The sequence below is a fragment of the Brassica rapa genome, chromosome A03 (assembly GCF_000309985.2).
Source record: "Brassica rapa cultivar Chiifu-401-42 chromosome A03, CAAS_Brap_v3.01, whole genome shotgun sequence".
Lineage (NCBI taxonomy): Eukaryota > Viridiplantae > Streptophyta > Magnoliopsida > Brassicales > Brassicaceae > Brassica > Brassica rapa.
In genome coordinates, this window is record NC_024797.2 from 27,658,856 (window position 1) to 27,678,915 (window position 20,060).

Sequence of the window (20,060 nt, forward strand, 5' to 3'; positions counted from 1 at the left end):
CATTAATGGTATTATTGTAAATATTTCATCCCTAAAGATCGGACGGCTCACAATATAACATGAAGGATTCTGATTTAATGGTTGATGTTGAACTTTCATTAAGGGTAAAATTATAATTTACACATGTTTGTCCCACAATAGATTAGGTTTGGTGGTTGTAGATTTTTTTTTTTGTCTTTTGTCCCATAAGAGATTAAAGTCCTTACAATCAATTTCAAAGCTCTCACAAGAGAGAGCTAGAACATGTTATTTGAATGAAATGAAACCTAAGCCCAATATTATATATGTTAAGAGAAGTTTATAAGCCCAATAAAAGGCCCACAGAGAAATGAATTTTAAAAAAGAAAGGAGAGCAAAAAGAACCCTTCTCATCTCAGTTCAAAAGATTTAAACATTTATAGAGTGTGTGTTGAGCAGTCTTGAATGTGTGTGTGTGTGTGTCTATACTACTACAGTGTTGAGCTGATTCGTCTACTCTATACTCTTCTTCTCTCAATGTGTATCTTCTGTTATCTTGTTTCTGAATGATGCAGCCATGAGAGCGTTTGGACCTTCTCCACACCTCCGATGAACATCCTTCATCCGATCAGCTGATCTACAAATCCCACTGCACCTCCAATCAAACGACGCAACACACATGTTCCCCGCTTGTGCCTTCCACTCACAATCTGCAATATCTTCACTCTATCAACTTTGGAAAATGATCAACACTTAAAAAATAGATAAAAGGCCATTTGAATTTTCTTTTTACCTGTAGTACCACAACATAGCCTACGGTCATCTGCATGCTCCACATCCAATCCAAGAAACCATGATCCTAAAGAGACATCCTCGTTCACATACTTGTGTAGTACGTTTCTGTATCCACACAGTCAAACGTATGAGAGCGTATTAAGCACAAAGCAGATTAGTTTTTTTTTTCTGGGGAAAGAACTCAACTTGTTTATAGATATGTAAGACGCGAACTCCCTGGAGATCGCGTAGAGCTGACCAGTGGCGTGGGGAAGTACTTGTTACCCTCTTCTCCAAATTTCCAGTACTCCGGCTCATGATATCTCACTCCTCTTCATAAAGAAATGAACATGAGACAGACAAAACATTGTGTAATGAGACTGAAGAAGTCTGTTGGTAAGGTGAGGAGCTCTTACTTCTGAGCAAGAACGGGTCCAGACTTCATGCAACCAATGTATACTCGAGGCTTCGTACGGTATCTTGCTAACTCTGCTCCCAGCGTGGCTGCAGAAACAGAAGTTGAGATGACAAGAGACATAACAGTTTTTAGATAAAAGTAAAAGATGGTTTGATTCTCTCTCTCACCTATGTTTACATGAACATCATCGTCGACTTTCACGTAGAAGTCTGCATCCCACAATGCGAAAGCCGTGGTGAAGTAAGATTTAGTCTTTGCTGACAGCTCTAGATAACCTTCAACGTGATCCTTCTCAAAAACAAACATAAAGAGTTTAGAAAACAGAAAGCCATGAAGTAACATATCCACAACTCTTACCAGCCTCAAGAAGTCTCCATGTTTACTTTCTTCAGCCTGAATCGCTCTATCAAGAATCCCACCAGGAGTAGCACTGCACACGAATCAACCAGGAGAAAACACATATTATATTACATGAATCAACCTCGCAGATAAATGATATGTGCCAAGTTTTACCTATGGCCTATTACAAAACGCATCACGATCCCTTTCTCTTCCTCTAGCTTCTTTCTCTCCTCACCTAATATCAGAAGACCAATGTTCAGTTCCAAAAAAGTATACTTGAGGATGAGACCTGCGGAGATTAGATCAAACATACCGGGAGGCATCCAAGTAGCACGAACCGAATCCCTGCGCTTTCTGCTGTTAAACGCAGTGTTGATCCCAACAACCATGAGATACTTTCTTTTGGTAACAGTTTCAGGAAGCTTGAACACATCAGAGACAGGTGAACCGTTCACGATGGATTCTTGCGCGGCTCTTGCAGCCGTTAGTTCCATTTCCAGAGCCGAGATCGTTTTGTCTAGCGTTCTGCGTAACACACTCATTCAAGCTCAATGCTAAAAAAAATAAGAAGAAGGAAAGAAGTGAAATTTCATATCAGGTTTTTTTTGTTATCACTTACTGAGTTGCATCAGGACTCTTGTACACTTCTCCAAGGCTTGTCTTCTAATGAAGAACAATACGGAATTAAGAATGTCCTTCTAAGGATTCATGACACTTATCAAGTTCCACCTAAAGTTAGAAGACTTACTTTTGATGAATCACAGTCCTCTGACATTAAGAGCAGCCGTTCATCTGAAGCTGCTTCCCTTGATGATGCAACATTGGCTTCAGGCTCTGGCCACATTCTATTTAAACACACTCAAAAGATAAGTTTTTTTTTTTCCCTTCTTGTAAGATAAAGTTGCAATTTTTACCGGAATATTCAAAAACAGAGGATTTATATATATTGAAGAGTTAGTTAAATCTACAGAGCAGTGTTCTGTTATTACCTGTCGGAGAAGAGAGTTCCCGCGCAGAAGAAACCGATGCAGAGTAAGAAAGTCCATTTCTTTGAGACAAAACTCTTTGAAGCCGACGACAGCTCTACTCCTCTATGGTGATGATGCTTCAACGACATTTTGTTGTGTTTCTAAGCAAAACCATATAAGGATCTTCTTCTATCTATCGATCCCAAGGGAACCCAGAAAGAAAGAATCTCATCAAAGAGCTACTAAAACCCCAAACCTCCAGTTTTTTTTTTCAGATCCAGAAAAAGATTATTAGATTGATTCCTATGAAAAGTTTGGAGACCAATGTAGGGAGAAGCCTAGCAAGAGAAGTCGGGGCTTTGTTTTTGTACTTGCGTTACGAAGCTGGAGAAAGAAAGATGAATGGAATCTTATTTTTATCATTAGTGCCGATTGTGTGTTTGTGATAGTTTAACAGACTAATAGTACCCATTAGTAGTTTAGTACTTAGCTTTATTAGTTAACCTTTCACTTTACAGTAATAAATAATACAGTAGCAAAGGAGATTAGACATTACGAAGCTACCGACACTGACTACCCGACCATATAAATTGAACAACGAACATAGTCCAATACTCAAAACAATAGAAAGAATCTCTCAGTTCGCAGAGTTATGCAATCTTTCATCAGCAATCTTTGTCTTGTTATTACATAAATGTGCGGGCGGGTATTGTAAAAATTACTCAACATGAAAGATGATATGTTTGATCCTGAAGTTTAATCGAGTTTCCTTGTTCACATGTTGCTGTCATAAAATGGCGACAAATGGAATCAACATCGACCCACGTGCGCACCACGTGAACCTCAATCAATGCTTCGGTTTTTGGAACCGTTTAAGAACGGAACATTTTTCGGATCGGTTTGGTTCAGATAGTGTCGGGTTCGGTTCGGATTCTTATTTTTTTTTATAGAACTGAAGTGAAACTATGTAAATAAATCGAGATTGGTTCGGATTTAAAGCCAAAACAATAAAAAATCCCAAAAATCTGAGTTAAACACGAAAAAAATCCGAAAAATATCCAGGTAATTCGGATAGTTCAGATTTTTTAGATATTTTTTTATTTATAAATAATATTTTATATATACTAAAATTAAAAATAAATAATTTTTTAATATATTCAAAAAAATTCGGGTACCCATTCGGTTTTCGATTCGGTCTCGGTTTGATTTTGGTTTTCTGGATTTAAAAATATAAAAACCGTTCGGATTTTTGTAATTTTCGATCCGGTTTTGGTCTCGGTTTTTTGGTTTGGTTCCGGTTTGGTTTTCGTGTTTTGGATAATATGCCGAGGACTATCCCTTACACCTCACCTCTATTTTTCCTCATACATAATATGTTTTTTTTGTGTAAATACATGATAGGGGTTATTTGTGAAATAACCAAAAAAAGTGGGAAATTAGTTTTGTAGAAAGAAAATAGAGAGAGATGAGAAAATAAGAGAGAGAGAGTGTGAAATTGGTTATTTAGTTAATTTTGGGTTTTTGTTTGGTTATTGGGTGCAAATTCCCTACGTAATATGTCTGGTTAATAGAGAGATCTATCAGCGTTTTTTGTTTGTTCAGCTAAGTGTCATTTGCTGTTTGAATATCGCTGTCATCGACGGTTCGAATCGTGTGGTTCAATGAACCCCAAGCTGTATAATCTTTATTTCACGAACGTCTTTTTGTTTCTCTTACTTAAAAGTCAAATCTTATAAACTTTGCATCAGTTTCAACAATAATAGACCTTTGTTTTATTATGCCAAATTAAATCACATATTAATACATACATACATCCACCTTAACAAACTAAAGATTTTAAAAGAAAATTCTAATAGTTCCTATAATGAAAAAAAATCTAATGATAGTGAAAATATATATAGACCATTCATATATATATATAAACATATAAATATATAATAATCTACAATCTTTTGTCTATTTAAGAAATCCAGTTTTCTTCAATACTGCGTTCCTGACTTTGCTCAAATCTCTTCCTTTCAATTTCCTTCCAACTCCTTCCATAACCGAGGACGACGATGATGACCGACTCCGCCGCAGAAAATACTCTTCCGGTGATACATTCTCATCATCATCATCATCATCCTCTAGTTTCTTTGTCTTCTTTCTGTGAACCATTGACCACTCTGGAACATTGACAGGAGCCGAGTGTTGTCCCATATGTGCCATTCCTTCTCTGCGCTGCCTCTCTGGAATCATCCTAGGCTCACTCGAAAGAAAAGTTTGTGCTAGTAAAGAGGGTTTACTCGTATGGTTGCTGATCATCAACGAGGGTTGATGATATCCATCAAGAACATCCCACACATCTTCTTCTTGATAATCTCCATCTTTCAAAGATCTCCATACATCATATCTCTTGATGTTCTTCTCCATTGATAAGTACTCACCTACTTCTACAAACATAACAGAGTAACAACATATAAGGATTTTTAATTAGCATACTCCTCTTAGCGCCACAAAATAGCAAAGAGAAGAATGTAAGAAATTACGTACCTTAAGTTTATTAGTTGAACCTTGGAGACTATAATAATATAGTGAGATTTATAGAGTTGAATCTGTGACAAGAAAAACAGTAAAAAGAGCTTGAGAATTTGAGAAGAGAAATGAAGAAAGTGACACAAGAGGTGTGGGATTGAAGATCAACACAAGGATTGGTTCTTATGTTGTCTTCATAGATATGATCCAAAAAAACATGGCCAGGACCCATAGATTATACGTCCGGACAATAATATATCTTGCATCATCAATGTTGGTGCGTTCTGTGATAATGAAAAGTCAAACAAAGTACACTGTCTACCAAGGCATATGTGATCAAACTTACTTTGAATGCTTCACCACGTGAAGTAACTTATGATTTGAAACTACTAGTTATATATTAGTATATGAGTACCACATGGACTATGTTAAGGGTTAACTATAATATCCCACTTTTTGTTTCTAAAATAAACCAAAAAGTTCACAGATTCATCCCCTTTAAGATTAAAATTTTGAGCCTTTTAACTTTTAACAATAGTTCAGTTCGGACGGCTGACCTGGTAAAATATTAATATCCAAGTTTTAGGACAAAACTGCAAGTCATCAGCGTTTGTGTATTGTGTTGATAAATGATACCAGAATGCATGGTGTTTCGTGGTGTCCATAGTTGGACATGCCCTGCGGTGGATTTTTTAACGAGACCACACATTTACCTACATGATAACCGATGATAAATATGATTAAATATAGCTAAAAGTATCTAAATCTTAGAAAAATATCTAAAAAGAAATATCGTTAATATTCACTAAAGTTTCTTAGATGACCGGAAATATTATATATGTCGGCTAATTAAGGTGATGATTGTTTCATTAGTTTTTAGTTTTAGTTTTTGGTTCTTAGATTTTAGTTTTTGGTTTTTAGATTTTGGTTTTTAATTTTCAGCTTTTGGTTTTTGGTTTTTAGATTTAGATTTTGATTTTGGTTTTTGGTTTTTCTGTATTTTTTTATTTTTCAAAAATTAATTAATACATTACCTTAAAATAATACAACAAAATAGCAATAAATATTTAGACTTACAATTAAAATTATATAAATATTATGATTATTATTTTAAAATAAAATACATTAACATATTTTAATTATCATAGTGTTATAAAAAAATATACTATAATAAAATATATATCATAAAATGTATATAAATTGCACAAAAATAAAAATATTTAAAAGTTTGAAACTGCTTAGAAAATTTTCTTATATTAATTATTTTCTAATTTTTAAAACTTAAATAGCAATAGTTTTTCTTATATACATATTATAAATTATACAAAAATAAAAAAACTTCAAATTTAGAAACTAATTATAAATTGTACTAATAAAACATATTATGTTTTCTAATTTTTATTTATTTTTAATGTGCCTAATAAGTATTAAAATTATTCAATTATTTTATATATAGAAATTAATAACAAAGTTCTAAAATTATTTAATATTATTTATAAAATATATAGATTTATTTTACGGATATGAAACACAAATAAATTATATCACATTATTGTTTAAATTATATCTAATGTACAAAAAACTGAATGATTATTTATCTGTATTAAAATATTATTTATTAATTTAATTCTTTTTTTTCATAAAAGTTTGCAAAAGTTGGTTTTTGGTTTTTCTTCCTAAATTGGTTAAACTTTTCAAAAACTAGTTTTCCTAAATTTTAGAGAATCTATTTATTAGAAATTTTGATTGGCAAATCAAATGATTTCTACAAAAACAAAAACTAAAAACAAAACTTAATTGGATGAAAATTGATTTTTTCAAAAACAAAAACTACAAACAATCAACCTCTAAAATGCATATTATAATTGCATCTAATCTAAGCACGAGTGAATGAGTTGAAAAAGTTTGAAAAAAATAATATTTTCTCTATTCAATTTTAATCGGACACACAAATTAATAAAATATATAATTTTATATATTTATTAAATAAAATGTTATTATCTATATATTTAATCACATTTCAACCAATAAAAAATCAGGTCAAAATATAAAGTTAATTAATTTACATTAAAATTATAGAAAAACATCTATCCTAAAATGAAAAAATTTATTCTAGAGAACAATTAAAATGAAACAGAGGAAGCAATAGTGATGTGATTTGGTTTGGTCTTTAAGAACAGACAAAACTTTTAGTTTGAGAGGAACATTTTCAGTGGATGTCAATTGCTTGGGGCCCTTTTGAGTAGCCGCCATTCATCGAACTTTGATTTTTTTTTTTTTTTTGTCAACTTCATCGAACTTTGATACTCTTCTTTAAACAAAAAAAAGAGACAATTTCAGGTTTTGGTTTTATCTATGCTGACCTAATCAATTTGAGCCATGATTTGTGAGAGCGACGGTTTGTATATTCTGGGCCTTAATCAACAAATACATTTTGCGGTCCACAGTAAAGACCAACAAGCTTTCATAAGAATTCGTCTAAGAGTGGGCACTGATGAGTGATGAGTAAGAATATGTGTGTTATGTTTACGGAAGTATGAAATCATCACCAAAGTACAATACTAGATAGCTACGCATAACCTAATTTACACTGTCCACCAAACATTCCCACACATATCTTCTTAAAAATCTGCATCCCTAAAAGATCTACATTCCTTATGTCTCTTGTTTGTTCTTCTCCACTGATGGTACTCGCTTGCTTCTACAAACAGCATAATAAGACCAGCAAAAATAATTGATTAATTAGACAAGAGCTCCCAACTAGTCGCATCATAGGAAAACTTAAAAGAATGTAAGAATCTAGGTACCTTTTGTCTACTTATTGAAGATGGGAGAAAATTAGTTATCAATATTATATGAATATATATGGTGTTTTTAATATATAAAATTTCAAGTGGAATCTCAGAGGAAAGAGGAAGAAAGTGACACAAGAGGTGTGGTATTGAAGAACAACACAACAAGATTGGTTCTTATTTTTTCTTCATGGATACAATCCAACCTATATAATATTATTTCCAGTGGCGGTCACTATCATCATCATCAATATTGTTTTGTTCTTTGATGATGAGGAGTTCAACGGTCAAACAAAGCACACTACACTAGTAATTAACACTAATATACTAAACCATTGTAGCCAATTTCACTTCTAGTTCCTTCACCATGGGAATTGAGTAGTAGTTTAATCATAATTCGAGACTAACGATTTAGATATCCCACATGTTTTACTAAATAAACCAATAGGTTCACAGCTCCATCCCCTTCAAATCCAGATGGAAATTTTGCGGTTTGAATAGAAAATGCAGAAGTGACAAATATCATTACATATAATTCGTTTTTTACCACTTTAATTTGAATCTAAGCATTAACATGAACAGATTCATAATTAAAGTAACAGAGCCAAGAGTTTTATCTTCAATAAGAAGCCACTGTTCTTCTTCATTCGCTTTGCTTTCCCAAAAAAAACTCTGTGAAATGATACAACATAACCAAAGTAGAGAAGTGGCATACACTGATCTTCCTCTTTACGTATTCTTTGACGCCTGTTTTTATACAGAGAATACAACCCTCATTCATCAAGTAAACTACTTCTTGCGCAAACACCTGGTGGCCTTTGATGCAAAAGCCATTGCTTTGGCTTCGTCACTGGACATCATCCAATCCCTCTCAGCACGACGCTGCTGTTGCCTTGCATTCTTTGCTCGTTTAGGGGCTAACCGTGCGTCTCTCTCCGCAAACGCTAGTCTGAACTTCTCTGCTATCGACAGCTCACTGGAGGAGGAGGTCAATGATAATGAGGATGTTGTGGGTATCTTCACAACTCCTCTAACAACCCACGTCTTGGGATCAATATCTTTCACAAAGGGCTCGTCCAATGCAACGTCTGGTGATGCTTCTCGAGGAACCTCGTGTAGACTGTAAGTGAGAAACGAAGGCTTGGGGTTTACTACTATTCTTGGACATTCCATGGATAGCATCTCCAATGAATCCTTATCAATTCGTGGCTGCAGAAGAAGCAAGTTAGAAAGTAGATTCTTGTTATTAACTGGTAGCTTGTTAGTCAAGAGGGACAATACGTACCCAAACAAGCCAACGCAATGAGTGACCACCATGACCAATCTCTGTAACGTCTAGTTCTTCCCATGTGTCTCCTTCAACATTACTCAAGTCTGGCTTAAACAAACTCAAAGATCTGCGTGCGGTGGACTCACTGCTTGGGCATCCTCTGCAATATTAATTTTTTTTTCTCTCATTTGCCTGTTTTTTATAAAGTTTGTTAGCTCCCCTAGTCAAACCCACACAGTATGGGTTCAGTTCTATCTCACTTTTTACCCAGCAAAAAAAAATTACTTTAATTCACGAGTAAATAGACAAGCCAACCCTGAAAAATCAACAGATGAAAAGTCAGTTAAGTCCAATTAAAGATAAGTTTTACCCGCATCTTAGAGTTTCCAATGATCGGCAGTTTTGTACAAGCTCCGAGACTCCCATGGATGTGATCTTGTTGCACCGGCTGCATTACAAAAACAATGCAACTATATATTACACGAGATGGGCCCAAAAACACACACACACACACTTATCCAGTGAGCAGAAGATCCTAGCTCAAGAATCAACAAGACCAGAACTACAAAAAAAAATCACTATTCCAACCGAACAGAATCAGACATATGTTTTGGTAGATTGTCTTCTTCCCATCTTAAAGGAAGTAGATGGTTCCAAAAATTCGATCAATGGCTAATAGCTAAGCTTAAGAAACACACAGAGAAAGTATTCATGCTACCCAGCCAGCTAGTCATCTATTATTAGTACCTAATGTCCACAGCTCGGAGAGATTTGCACATCTCCGAGACTTTAGCTAAGCCAGAATCCGAGACATCTGAACAACTAACGTCTAAAATCTCCCAGGAAGTGTCAGCCAAAGAGATAACCAAATCATCATCCAGTAGCTTTCTTCTTTTAGCAATGGCTGCAATCGACATCTGTTGCACATGAATAACACGCCTTTTGATTAGCAATAACATAGTATTTAACAGATAATACAGGTGAGAGCAAGTAAACACACAAAAGAGACTAAACAACCTTGATGTCGGCAGGAAAGATGTCGGAGATATCAGATAAACAAGGAACGATTTCTTCTAAATGCCTCCCGACAACCCCAAGACACAAGCTGACAAGAGATGGAGGTCCTCGTTTCAACGCAGAGATTCCTGTGATTTAAGCAAAAACCAGCAGACAGATGTCAGAGAATCCAAACACATAAACCTCAGCTGTCAATAAAGCTTTGCAATTTGCAGAAACAAAGAGCTAAGAGGAACGGATTAAGAGAGAGTCGCATAAACAAGAACGTCAGAAAGCGAGGGGGGCTTACGTGAGGAAGATAGATAAGCCGAAACAGGAATCTTTATTCTTTGGTTCATGACTCTTATTCAAATCCAGATTCTTGAGCGAAGTCGCTAGCTTTCCTTCTGAATTTCTAATTTCCATCAAAATTCACCGTCAAAATCAGAGATCGCCGGAACTTTCGAGTTCATAGGATTATTTGCGGACGGCGGACTATAGGAATCTCCGGCAAAGTCAACCGAAACAAAAAAAAACGATTAAATTAACCGGCATAGGTTGGAATGGAGAGGCAAAGAATGAAGGTATGAAACCAAAAAAAAGAAAAGAAAAAAAGGGAGACTCTAATTATGGAAACTTTGTGCCAAAGAAGCCATTAGGAACTGCAATGTGCATTGGCTGATTCGTCGGGAAAGGAGGCTGCATAACCGGATATTGGGCGGGGACGCTGTACGGTTGCAGTCCACCCGTCGTGAATGGTTGGGGAACGCATAGCTGCATCGGCTGACCAGCTGCAACTACACCTGCATCACAGATTGGTTAGGACCAAAACTTTTTTGGTTTAGTACAAACAAATTACCTTGATGCTTCAGGTATTGGACATGTTGTGCGGGTGGTAGAGGACGGGATAGCATAGGTGGAAGAGGCGGTGTTGCTTGAACCAGATTCTGTAAAAAAAAGAAGAAGAAAGAAATATGAAGAACTTGTACAAGTGACTGACTAGTTTTAATTCCTCTCTTACTCAGCACATACATTTGACAACATGTAAGTCATAGATTGATTGAACCTAAAACATTATCATAAATTCACCAAATTGCTTATATCTCGAGATACAAAAAACAAAACAAAAACTAATCCTCAAGTTATATGCACAAAGTTCTGACCTGAGAAACTGGTTGGAGATAAAGCTGGCCTGATCTCGCAACCATTACCTGGAGTATAGTAGAAGTCTTGAGAAACATATACACCAAGTAAAGTAACTACAGCAAATCAATTATAATACACCCCTTTTCTTTTTACAAAGTTAGTTTTCGGGGTTATCCATGAAATACAACCTGAGGATTTGGATTTACAAACATTGGTGATGCTTGAACAGATTGGTATGGAGAGGTGAATCCCTGCGGATGTGCCCTATTAACAATAGGCCCAATCATCTGCACAAAAGAGAGATGCAAATGGAAGAATGATATCATTTATTGCAAAAGACATTTTATAAAACTAACAATGTCAATTCAAAGAGATCTCTAATCTGATCTTCTATAAATATTCTCTCAACTGCAAGTTGTTAAGGCCCACTTGACATAATATGCCCGAGCAAAGATAATAATACTTACGTGTTGAGGAAAGTGAAATACACTGACAGTATTTCCAGCAGTCAAATTACCATATGGCACAAACTTGGAATGTGGGGATGTTTGGGGCATATAAGGGCTGTTTCCAACTTCTGGGTAAACAGGTTCAGGAACAGGTAGCATGGGAGTATTGCTTGGTATATAAGCAACGTTTTGAATATCAGGCATAGCAGCAGGAGACGGTGAAAGACGTTTTGTATAAGATGGAGAAAAATTCTTTGCCTCTGGATTCAACTTGAACTCCTGTAATGTAATCAGTATGTGGTAAAAGTTCTAAAAGTAGAAACTCAGACTAAGTTGACAGCATATACCAACTACTCTGAATGTACTCTCAAAGATCTAGAGATGGATAATGAATTTTTAAGATCCAACAATCAATTTAACATAAATGTATACAGGAATTACCTTAGCCTTTTTTATGGCCTGGATAGGTATTGGTTCATTAGAAGATGCCTTGATACCCTGACACAACTCTGAGGTTTCATCAACAGTTTCACTTCGTGAGGATGACTTGTCAGTGGAAGAGGGTCTTTCAGCAGCATCGTGAAAACCATTACTTATAGGTTCCGGCGTCAACATATCTTCTTTTATTGGTTTAACTCGTTCGGACATGTTATCCACTGGATGGTCGTGTTATTTCACATGAACGAAAGTTGGAGGATAAGTACGTCAGAAGAAAATTCAATGTCCAAAAGAAGCTGAAACAAGTACACCAATAACAAGGAAGAAAACAGTTACACAGAAACTGAACTTACAGCTAGGACTTGAGCTTGGGATATCCTCCTGATGAACGTCAGGAATGTGTTCATTACGCTTCAAAATATTGGCTCCTGGCTGTCTGTCAACAAGAATCAGAGAGAATAAATAAAATTATCTAGCCAAAATTTGAGACATAGGTGTGTCCCAGATAGTAATAGACTTGTGCTAGCATTGATACAGTTGATGCAGCTGCTAGACTAGATAACTAAGATTGACATGGAAGTATTAAAAAAGAAAACCTTTACAGAATGGCAATACTGAGACGGAAACTGGAGTTTTCTAAAGATCAATACTTCATTTCCCCAGATGAAAATTCCTGTTTTCATCTATATAATCTATTGCTTTCAAAGCTAAAGAGTAAATAACAAAATCTAGCAAGTTAAACCATCAGAGATAGGACTCAAGAGAGTGATGATTAATCCATGCATAACCCTTTCACTATTACTCTCTGTATCAACATGAAAAATTTAAATGAAGCACACAGTTTACCTCCAATGATGATTTCCCCTTCCTTCAATACCATTTTTCTTTCCAGCAGATAAACGAGGCTTAGAAGGTAAAGTCTCCATGGCTGATCCGACAATCTCACACTCACTATTCCCAGTAACACTTGATGGAAGCGAGACCCCCTAATCAAAGCATATCGCACAGACCCGTCACAAAACAAAGCTTTAAGAAAAAAAGTAACTAAACAAAAAAAGGACACACCTCTGCAACTACTTGAACAATGTTGGGAGACATAATAACAAGCGTCTCCACCACACTTCCGCTTGCAACATTCGCTTTACTTTTCCCCTTCTTAGTCATTTTCGCATTCTTCAAAACAATGCCTAAACAGAACAACAAAACACACATCCCAAGTCAGGAAATAGACAGCATAACGACAAAACCGTAACCAAAAAGTAGCTCTTCTTGATTAAAACAAGCTTAATTCCATTACAGTACTTGCTTAAACTATCTAATCACATTAAAACCAAACAGAATCTTCGATCTGATACCAAAGATCCAATTCAGATCTCTAAACTACGAGCATTATTATAGCAACACACACACAAAATCAAATTCAAAAATTCAATCGACGTACCAAAGCCGTTCTCGAAGGAAGCGGTGTAGAATACGCCGGAAAACACCGAGCCGTCCTTGACGTGAACATGAACCTGTAATCCGACGATGCACATAGTCGCTATTAAGAGCGTTTCGTTTAATGGTGACGATGGAGGATTGTCGTCTTCGAGTTTTCTTGCGTGTCCCATCCTGTTGACCCCTTCAATGCAAATTCAAGTCTCTGAAATCTCTGGAAGTTTCTAATCTATCGCGGGCTGTTCGAAGCTAGTTTATATACACAATCGTCGTACCAGAAAATGGAAGAAGAGATCTAGAGTTGCGAGGTAACCGGTCAAGCGGACTCTTACTTTGTATATGGGCCGTTATTTTCTAAAACATACCCGGCCCACTTTGTTAATCTCCAACAAATTTTAAAAAGTTATTCCAAAACTATCATCTAATGATATTTTTTTTTTAAATAACACTCAATTATTAAAAAAAAAAATACACCAACTTATAAACTGCAATCTCACCACCACTCTCTAAATATTAAATCTTAAACCATAACACACTAAACACTAAACTCTAAACTTAAATATTAAATATTTTGCTTTTTCTTTAATATTTGATAAATATTACTTTAAAATATTTTCCTTTGTGATAATTTATCATGATGTGCTATTTGAGTTTTTTATTTAAAAAACAAATTTACATACGAATGAAAAATTTGGTTGGAAACTAGTTGTATTGATTTAATTTTATATTTATTAATTCAAGAAATTAAAATTCATAATCTCTTTAAGATATAGAGAAGAGCTGGTTATTAAATATTTTCTCTGCAGCTGTTGAAACTCGAACCTAACACTTCTATTCTTAGAGAATATCTTTTTTTTTGATAATTTGAGAGTATTTGGCGGGCTCAAGTCCAACCGACTAGTCAATTGAAATAAACAAAAAATTAGTGTGTTTTCATTCTTGTTTAAACAAAAATAATGGTTGAAGGAATGAAAACAGTGTGTTTGTAACCATTAGCAATTTATAACCCTGTTATAAGCATTGAATAAATAAAAACAGTAAATACAGGAATGCTTAACTAATATGACACTATGTTCTTAAGCGATCATTATTTGAAACTAACCACCAGTTAAACTAATAACTAGTTACCCGACTGAAAATGATACATGTTCTGATGAATCTATACTATAGTGCTGTTCGTTTCATAAACGCTCTATCCATCCAGCGCCCAGCGGCAGCGGCTATAAAATATACTGTGATAGAGACCAAATTAACAGTGTCAAAAGCCAGAACAACCGCTAATAGACTGCTGGAGACACGAATAATGAGACGCCGATGTCGCTGATATTTTTCCGCGTCAGTTTTATTCCCCGTTAGTTGCACTGCGACTGGAAAATCAGTTAACGGTTCTTCATCTGTGCTGTGTGTTGTTGTCATTAAAGCTCTAATTTTGTGATGCTATCGCTGCGTCCAGCGATGATGAAACGAACAGGGCTTATATATGTTACATTTCTTCACCATACGTTATCAGTAGAACCAAATGATTTGAATACAAATTGGCTCGTTGCGTTGCATAACCAAATCTTGAACTAAAGGGTTAGTCATGATAAAGAAAAACCTAATGAACACACTATGACTTTAGGTGAAAAAATATTAAAACAGGACTGGCTATCGTTGCCTTATAAATTATGTTATATGGGGATGCAAGAAAACAGTGCAGAAACAATAAAAAGAAGCATACTGGTCAAATGACAAACATTTCAGTTAAAAGCACTTCAAGGAGGACACTCAACAATTGTCACGCGAGGAAAAAAAACAAACAAAAGAAAACAAGGGGTGTAGAGAGAATCTGAGACATGAGCTAATGCACATCCACTTCAATAACTCAATTCACCATTTCCAAACGGTGGTTCGTCACAGACAGCTTTCTGAAACGTCAGCTCCGATCACGACATACACATCATGCTTCACTGCAATTAGGAAGGAAAATAACCAAGGAAACAAGAATCAGCGAAAGCTCGCAACACCACAAAAGATTTTCAGGTACAAAAAACCAAAGGATTGATTACCTGCTGATGCTGCTGGTAGCCACCAGGCTGCTGGTAGTTTCCATAGCCGGCACCAGGGTAGCCACCATAGTAGGCGTTAGGGTCCTGAGGAGGAGGCGCATATCCGTAACCTTCATATCCCTGAGGAGGATATCCATAGTATCCACCACCACCACCACCACCATACTGAGCTTGTTCAGGTTGAGTCTGTGACATTGGATCAAGTCATCAGATGACATAGAGTACAGAACATAGTTAACTCGTTGCATTGTCTTAACGGATACAAACCTGCTTGTTGGACGGAGTGCGACCCCATGAAAGACGAATGCTTTGTCCGCCAAGTTGTGTTCCATTTAACGAGTTGAGTGCTTGCTCTGCACATCCCCTGAAAGCACACAGACAGTAGAAAAGAAATGAGAAAACACATTCTCAAAATTTAAAAAACAAGCTTGTTGTCCTCACGGTCACACTACCTATTAGCATATTGAACAAATCCGCAACGTTTTCCTGCTGGTATTTTCACATGAACAAGTTCACCAAATTGACCAAAAACTGACTTCAATACATCTTCCGTCACACTTTCATCCAAAGCTCCAACAAAAATCTGATAAAGCAAAAAAAATGACCCCTAAATTCACAAAATATACGCTACATAAGCCATGTTCGTTTCTTCAATGCTGACTCCAGCGGTTGCGTCAAAAAATTAAGCTTTCAATGACAGAAACACACGCCACCGGTGAAGCACGATTCACTGATTTTCAGTCGCGGCGACAACTACTAGCTAATATCACGGACGCGGAAGAAATCAGCGTCATCAGCGTCTAAGTTTCTGCGTCTCCGACAATGTATTAGTGACTGCTTTGGGTTTTCTGCGTCTACGGCTTTGTTATTTTTGTCTCCGTCACAGAGCTTTTTTTTGACGCAGCCGCCGCCGGAAGCGGCTATGAAACGAACAGGGCTATAGAGCAGACCCAAACAAAGTACGTACCGTTGTGTTAGTTGGATCGCCTTCTCCGGGATTTCCTTGAGTGTTCTGATATGCACCTGTGCAAATGACAGACGAGATAGCTTAGTGGAATAACTCATACTTCTATTTATTAAAGCAAACAGACACTAACGTAAACAGGCATAAACGACAGCAGTTGCAAGAGTATCCAAATCAAGATCCAAGAATATCAGCATATAAAGCAAAAGGCATATGTTACAGCTTGAAGATTAAGGTAACGAGATTCTGAAGTTAGTAAATAAGTAATACAAAAAAATCAGTAAGACTGTCCTAGGCGAATGTTGGATCCAACTTTGAGAAATTGGAGAATGGCACAAAACCTCTCTATGGTATCACAAGTAACTGAAATTCCTTCCATGGTCTGACACTCGTTACCACAAGTAAACCTCTCAATAAAGAAGAGTGGATAGCATAAATTTAGCGAACACTAACTGAAAGAAGGTAAAAATTTGAAACACTAACTGAAAGAAGATGAACTGAGAGGCATGCTGGAGACTACAAAACACTCTTTAAGGGTTTCATAATGGAAAAAAAAAAGAAGAGCGAAATGTAATAAACTGTGTAATATGAACTTAAAGGTAGGGCTTAATAGTAAAGAAAAGACTTGTGCTTGATAAGTAAGGAACTGAAAAAAAAAATTGAGACTGTAGGTAATAAAGGTTAACTGTAATTAACTTCTTCTGAAAACATAACTAACTGACCTAAATGAGGCCACGCAATAAGGTGGTATCATTTTCAGCTGAAGTCAGTTCCAGGCTCCCCCAAAGAGAGCCCCTTGTTCTCCTGCTTTAAGACAACATGAGTTTTCTTATAAGCTTTAGGACGTTTTGGGATAATAAATTCTTTAACGTGCTGAAAGGAAGGAAACTGAAGGATAAGGACTGTATTAAAACTTGGATATGTATAGGTCTTAAGTCTTAACTAACAGAGAACAGGCTCCATGAATACCCCCAAGGAAAATACAATCAACTAACATAGACAGTTAAAACCAAAGTTGAGTCAAACCCCATTCAACATATTCATTAGTCATTATCATTCTTTAAAAACAAAACATACCTGGTTGTTGTTGCATTGTAAGAGGCTTCTTGTTAGCAGCTGGACCAATACGCATAGGCCTGGACGAGCAGTACTGACCATTCATCTCAGTCATTGCCCTTATCTGCTCACTTTCATCCCCAAACTTCACAAACCCGTAGCCCTTGGACCGTCCAGTGGCCCTATCAGTCACAACTTTGGCTCCCTTCACAGAGGAATACACAACCTTGAACGTTTCGGTAAGCACGTAGTCGGTAACATCAGGCGCCAGATCTCCAACAAAAACCGTGTGCTCAGGCCCATCAGACTGGCGTCTCTCTCCAGCTCCAAGCTGAGCCCAGTTCAGCCTAAAGGTCTGCTCACAGTTAGGCATCTGAGCACCGTTGTACGTCTGGAGAATCCTCTCAGCTGCCGCATGGCTCACAAACTCGATAAACCCGTAACCTTCGGTTAACCCGGTCAGCTTATTACGGATGACTTTAGCTTGTTGAACCTACAAGTAATCAAATCAAAGCTAAGAACTTTATAAAGGATTGAACTTTATATTTTCAAAAGGGGTAAAATAGATATTTCAGGTTACCTCGCCGGTGATAGAGAATATGCTCATGAGGTAGCCTTCGTCCATCCACGGCTGCAAATCTCCGATCCACAAGGATTTGATCTCTCCAGCTGATCCTGGATTCTGAGATCCACCGCCGTACTGTTGACCCGGAGACGGCGCTGACTGAGGATTCCATGCTGCCGGCGGCTGGCCCTGTAGTTGCTGCTGCTGCATCATCCACGACTGATGGTGGTGGTAAGCTTGCTGGTCCGAAGGGATCTGACCTGATCCTGCGGCAGCACCGTTAGCGGCGGGAGGTGGCTGCTGCATCATGACGGAGAAAACCTAAAATGAGAGACGATGACACAGTTGCTGTTTCGGACAGAGGGCAAAAGAGGGAGAATAAAAGCTGTCTCGGTTGTCTTTTATAGAAAGAAATAAATAAAAACAAAAATATCTGTGATTTAGGCCTGAAATGGGCCAAAATACAAGATTTCGGCCCATTATAAGAGTACTGGAATAACCCGGTTAGACCAAACCGGATAGGAGGCATTACAGTTTCGAGTCATGTTATCAAATCCTAAGCATTGCCTGAATTCTTATATGCATGACATAATAAGGATCTTCCATATTTTTGTCATTTTTATTTTCTAACCATTTATGCACCAAATATAACCAGTCTAGTCCAATTCGAAATTGAACCAAGATTCATAAACCAAATATTCCCCGGTTAACTGGTTGAAAGATTTAAAGACATATTCACAGCTGGCAGCTCGTAATTGGCTGGCTAGTGATGACAACATGACTTTTCATCTCTTTGCTCTTATCCTTGAAAACAATCTAGAAACTTGATATTTTTCAATGGCTGTTGTACCACTTCAGACCAAACATACTCTACGTCGCATCACCAAAGACATCCCAACAAGTTACCGTCCGTCGCTTCTCCGTCTACGTTTCACGTGCTCAGTCACTACCACCACCAAGTTTCGCCCTAACCGTGAGAAGCTTGTAGTTGTGAATCCTCCTCGCTTCACTGACACAGCTTTTCAATCGACATGGAGCCATCGCTTATGGGTTTCAGCTGGCTGCACCACCGTGTTTGTCTCTTTTGCCAAATCTATCACTGGAGGGTTTGGTTCAAACCTTTGGCTCGAACCAACTTTAGCCGGTTTTGCCGGTTACATCTTAGCAGATCTAGGCTCTGGTGTGTACCACTGGGCCACTGATAACTACGGCGATAAGTCAACGCCTCTAGTAGGAACCCACGTCCAAGATTCTCTTGATCACCACGAGTGCCCTTGGACAATCACCGAGCGGCAATTTGCAAACAATCTACACTTTATGGCTCGTGGCACAACCTTGATGGTTCTCCCACTAGACCTTGCGTTTGATGACCATGTGTTTCATGGCTTCGTAAGCACGTTTGCGTTTTGCGTATTGTTTTGCCAGCAGTTTCATGTTTGGGCTCATGGAACCAAGAGCGAGCTTCCACCTCTCGTGGTGGCGTTACAGGACATTGGACTGATTGTTTCACGAGAAAGGCACGTGGAGCATCACCGAGCACCGTATAATAAAAACTACTGCGTAGTGAGTGGGGTGTGGAACAAGGTTTTGGATGAGAGTAAGTTCTTTGAAGCGTTGGAGATGGTGGTGTATCTCAAGCTCGGGGTGAAGCCAAGGTCATGGACCAATCCAAACTCGGAGTGGAGAGAAGAAACTGAGATATCTAAATGTTAGCCGTCATCATTAGTTGTCGACATGACTCTTTGAATTATTGGTTTAGAGTTTAATTAGACCAGTTTTGGGTATGAAGGGGACTATTAAATCTTGGGTTTAGTAACTTTAGAAAATAAAAGTACAAAAATTGGAGACTATAAATTTTCACAACTTGTACTGTGCTTGCGATCACAATAGCCCCAAAGCTTAATGCACACCACAACATTGTTTAG

At 37.1% G+C, this 20,060-nt stretch overlaps 5 protein-coding genes and 1 pseudogene across 5 annotated transcripts; 1 reads left to right on the forward strand and 5 right to left on the reverse strand.

Annotated features, from left to right (window-relative positions):
• Positions 1-260: 260 nt before the first annotated feature.
• On the reverse strand, positions 261-3,435 carry LOC103861663 (annotated as a pseudogene).
• A 773-nt stretch (positions 3,436-4,208) lies between these two features.
• On the reverse strand, positions 4,209-5,866 carry LOC103861664. The gene is made up of 2 exons (XM_009139378.3): positions 4,993-5,866; positions 4,209-4,892 (listed from the first exon to the last, which is right to left on the reverse strand). The coding sequence occupies exon 2, from the start codon at positions 4,870-4,872 to the stop codon at positions 4,417-4,419; it is 456 nt and encodes a 151-aa protein (XP_009137626.1). The 5' UTR covers positions 4,873-4,892; positions 4,993-5,866; the 3' UTR covers positions 4,209-4,416.
• Positions 5,867-8,218: 2,352 nt separating this feature from the next.
• Positions 8,219-10,478, reverse strand: LOC103861667. The gene is given in 7 exon segments (XM_009139381.3): positions 8,219-8,975; positions 9,052-9,196; positions 9,407-9,484; positions 9,784-9,953; positions 10,054-10,181; positions 10,343-10,376; positions 10,378-10,478. Coding segments are annotated over 7 exon segments (1,056 nt in total). The 5' UTR covers positions 10,459-10,478; the 3' UTR covers positions 8,219-8,555.
• Positions 10,479-10,594: 116 nt separating this feature from the next.
• LOC103861666 lies at positions 10,595-14,874 on the reverse strand. Its single transcript, XM_033288159.1, has 10 exons — positions 13,507-14,874; positions 13,131-13,252; positions 12,912-13,051; positions 12,419-12,501; positions 12,069-12,283; positions 11,646-11,906; positions 11,367-11,465; positions 11,196-11,243; positions 10,892-10,979; positions 10,595-10,835 (listed from the first exon to the last, which is right to left on the reverse strand). Exons 1-10 carry the CDS (start codon positions 13,673-13,675, stop codon positions 10,660-10,662), a joined length of 1,401 nt encoding a protein of 466 aa, XP_033144050.1. The 5' UTR covers positions 13,676-14,874; the 3' UTR covers positions 10,595-10,659.
• Positions 14,875-15,134: 260 nt separating this feature from the next.
• On the reverse strand, positions 15,135-18,520 carry LOC103861668 (polyadenylate-binding protein RBP45C). Its single transcript, XM_009139382.3, has 7 exons — positions 18,151-18,520; positions 17,592-18,063; positions 16,518-16,573; positions 16,003-16,133; positions 15,818-15,914; positions 15,551-15,736; positions 15,135-15,451 (listed from the first exon to the last, which is right to left on the reverse strand). The coding sequence occupies exons 1-7, from the start codon at positions 18,442-18,444 to the stop codon at positions 15,449-15,451; spliced, it is 1,239 nt and encodes a 412-aa protein (XP_009137630.2). The 5' UTR covers positions 18,445-18,520; the 3' UTR covers positions 15,135-15,448.
• A 216-nt stretch (positions 18,521-18,736) lies between these two features.
• Positions 18,737-19,994, forward strand: LOC103861670 (fatty acid desaturase 4-like 2, chloroplastic). The gene has a single exon (XM_009139383.3). The coding sequence runs from the start codon at positions 18,973-18,975 to the stop codon at positions 19,846-19,848; it is 876 nt and encodes a 291-aa protein (XP_009137631.1). The 5' UTR covers positions 18,737-18,972; the 3' UTR covers positions 19,849-19,994.
• The last annotated feature ends 66 nt before the right edge of the window (positions 19,995-20,060 follow it).

Coding starts and splice junctions, on each gene's coding strand:
- LOC103861668 (XM_009139382.3), bottom strand. CDS start 18,444: ATGATGCAGCAGCCACCTCCCGCCGCTAACGGTGCTGCCGCAGGATCA. Junction 16,574..17,591: donor TACAATGCAACAACAACCAG/GTATGTTTTGTT, acceptor TCATTTGCACAG/GTGCATATCAGAACACTCAA. Junction 15,915..16,002: donor TTTGTTCAATATGCTAATAG/GTAGTGTGACCG, acceptor GTGTGCTTTCAG/GGGATGTGCAGAGCAAGCAC.
- LOC103861670 (XM_009139383.3), top strand. CDS start 18,973: ATGGCTGTTGTACCACTTCAGACCAAACATACTCTACGTCGCATCACC.
- LOC103861664 (XM_009139378.3), bottom strand. CDS start 4,872: ATGGAGAAGAACATCAAGAGATATGATGTATGGAGATCTTTGAAAGAT.
- LOC103861666 (XM_033288159.1), bottom strand. CDS start 13,675: ATGGGACACGCAAGAAAACTCGAAGACGACAATCCTCCATCGTCACCA. Junction 13,052..13,130: donor TTGTTCAAGTAGTTGCAGAG/GTGTGTCCTTTT, acceptor TGCTTTGATTAG/GGGGTCTCGCTTCCATCAAG. Junction 10,836..10,891: donor CCAATACCTGAAGCATCAAG/GTAATTTGTTTG, acceptor TCTGTGATGCAG/GTGTAGTTGCAGCTGGTCAG.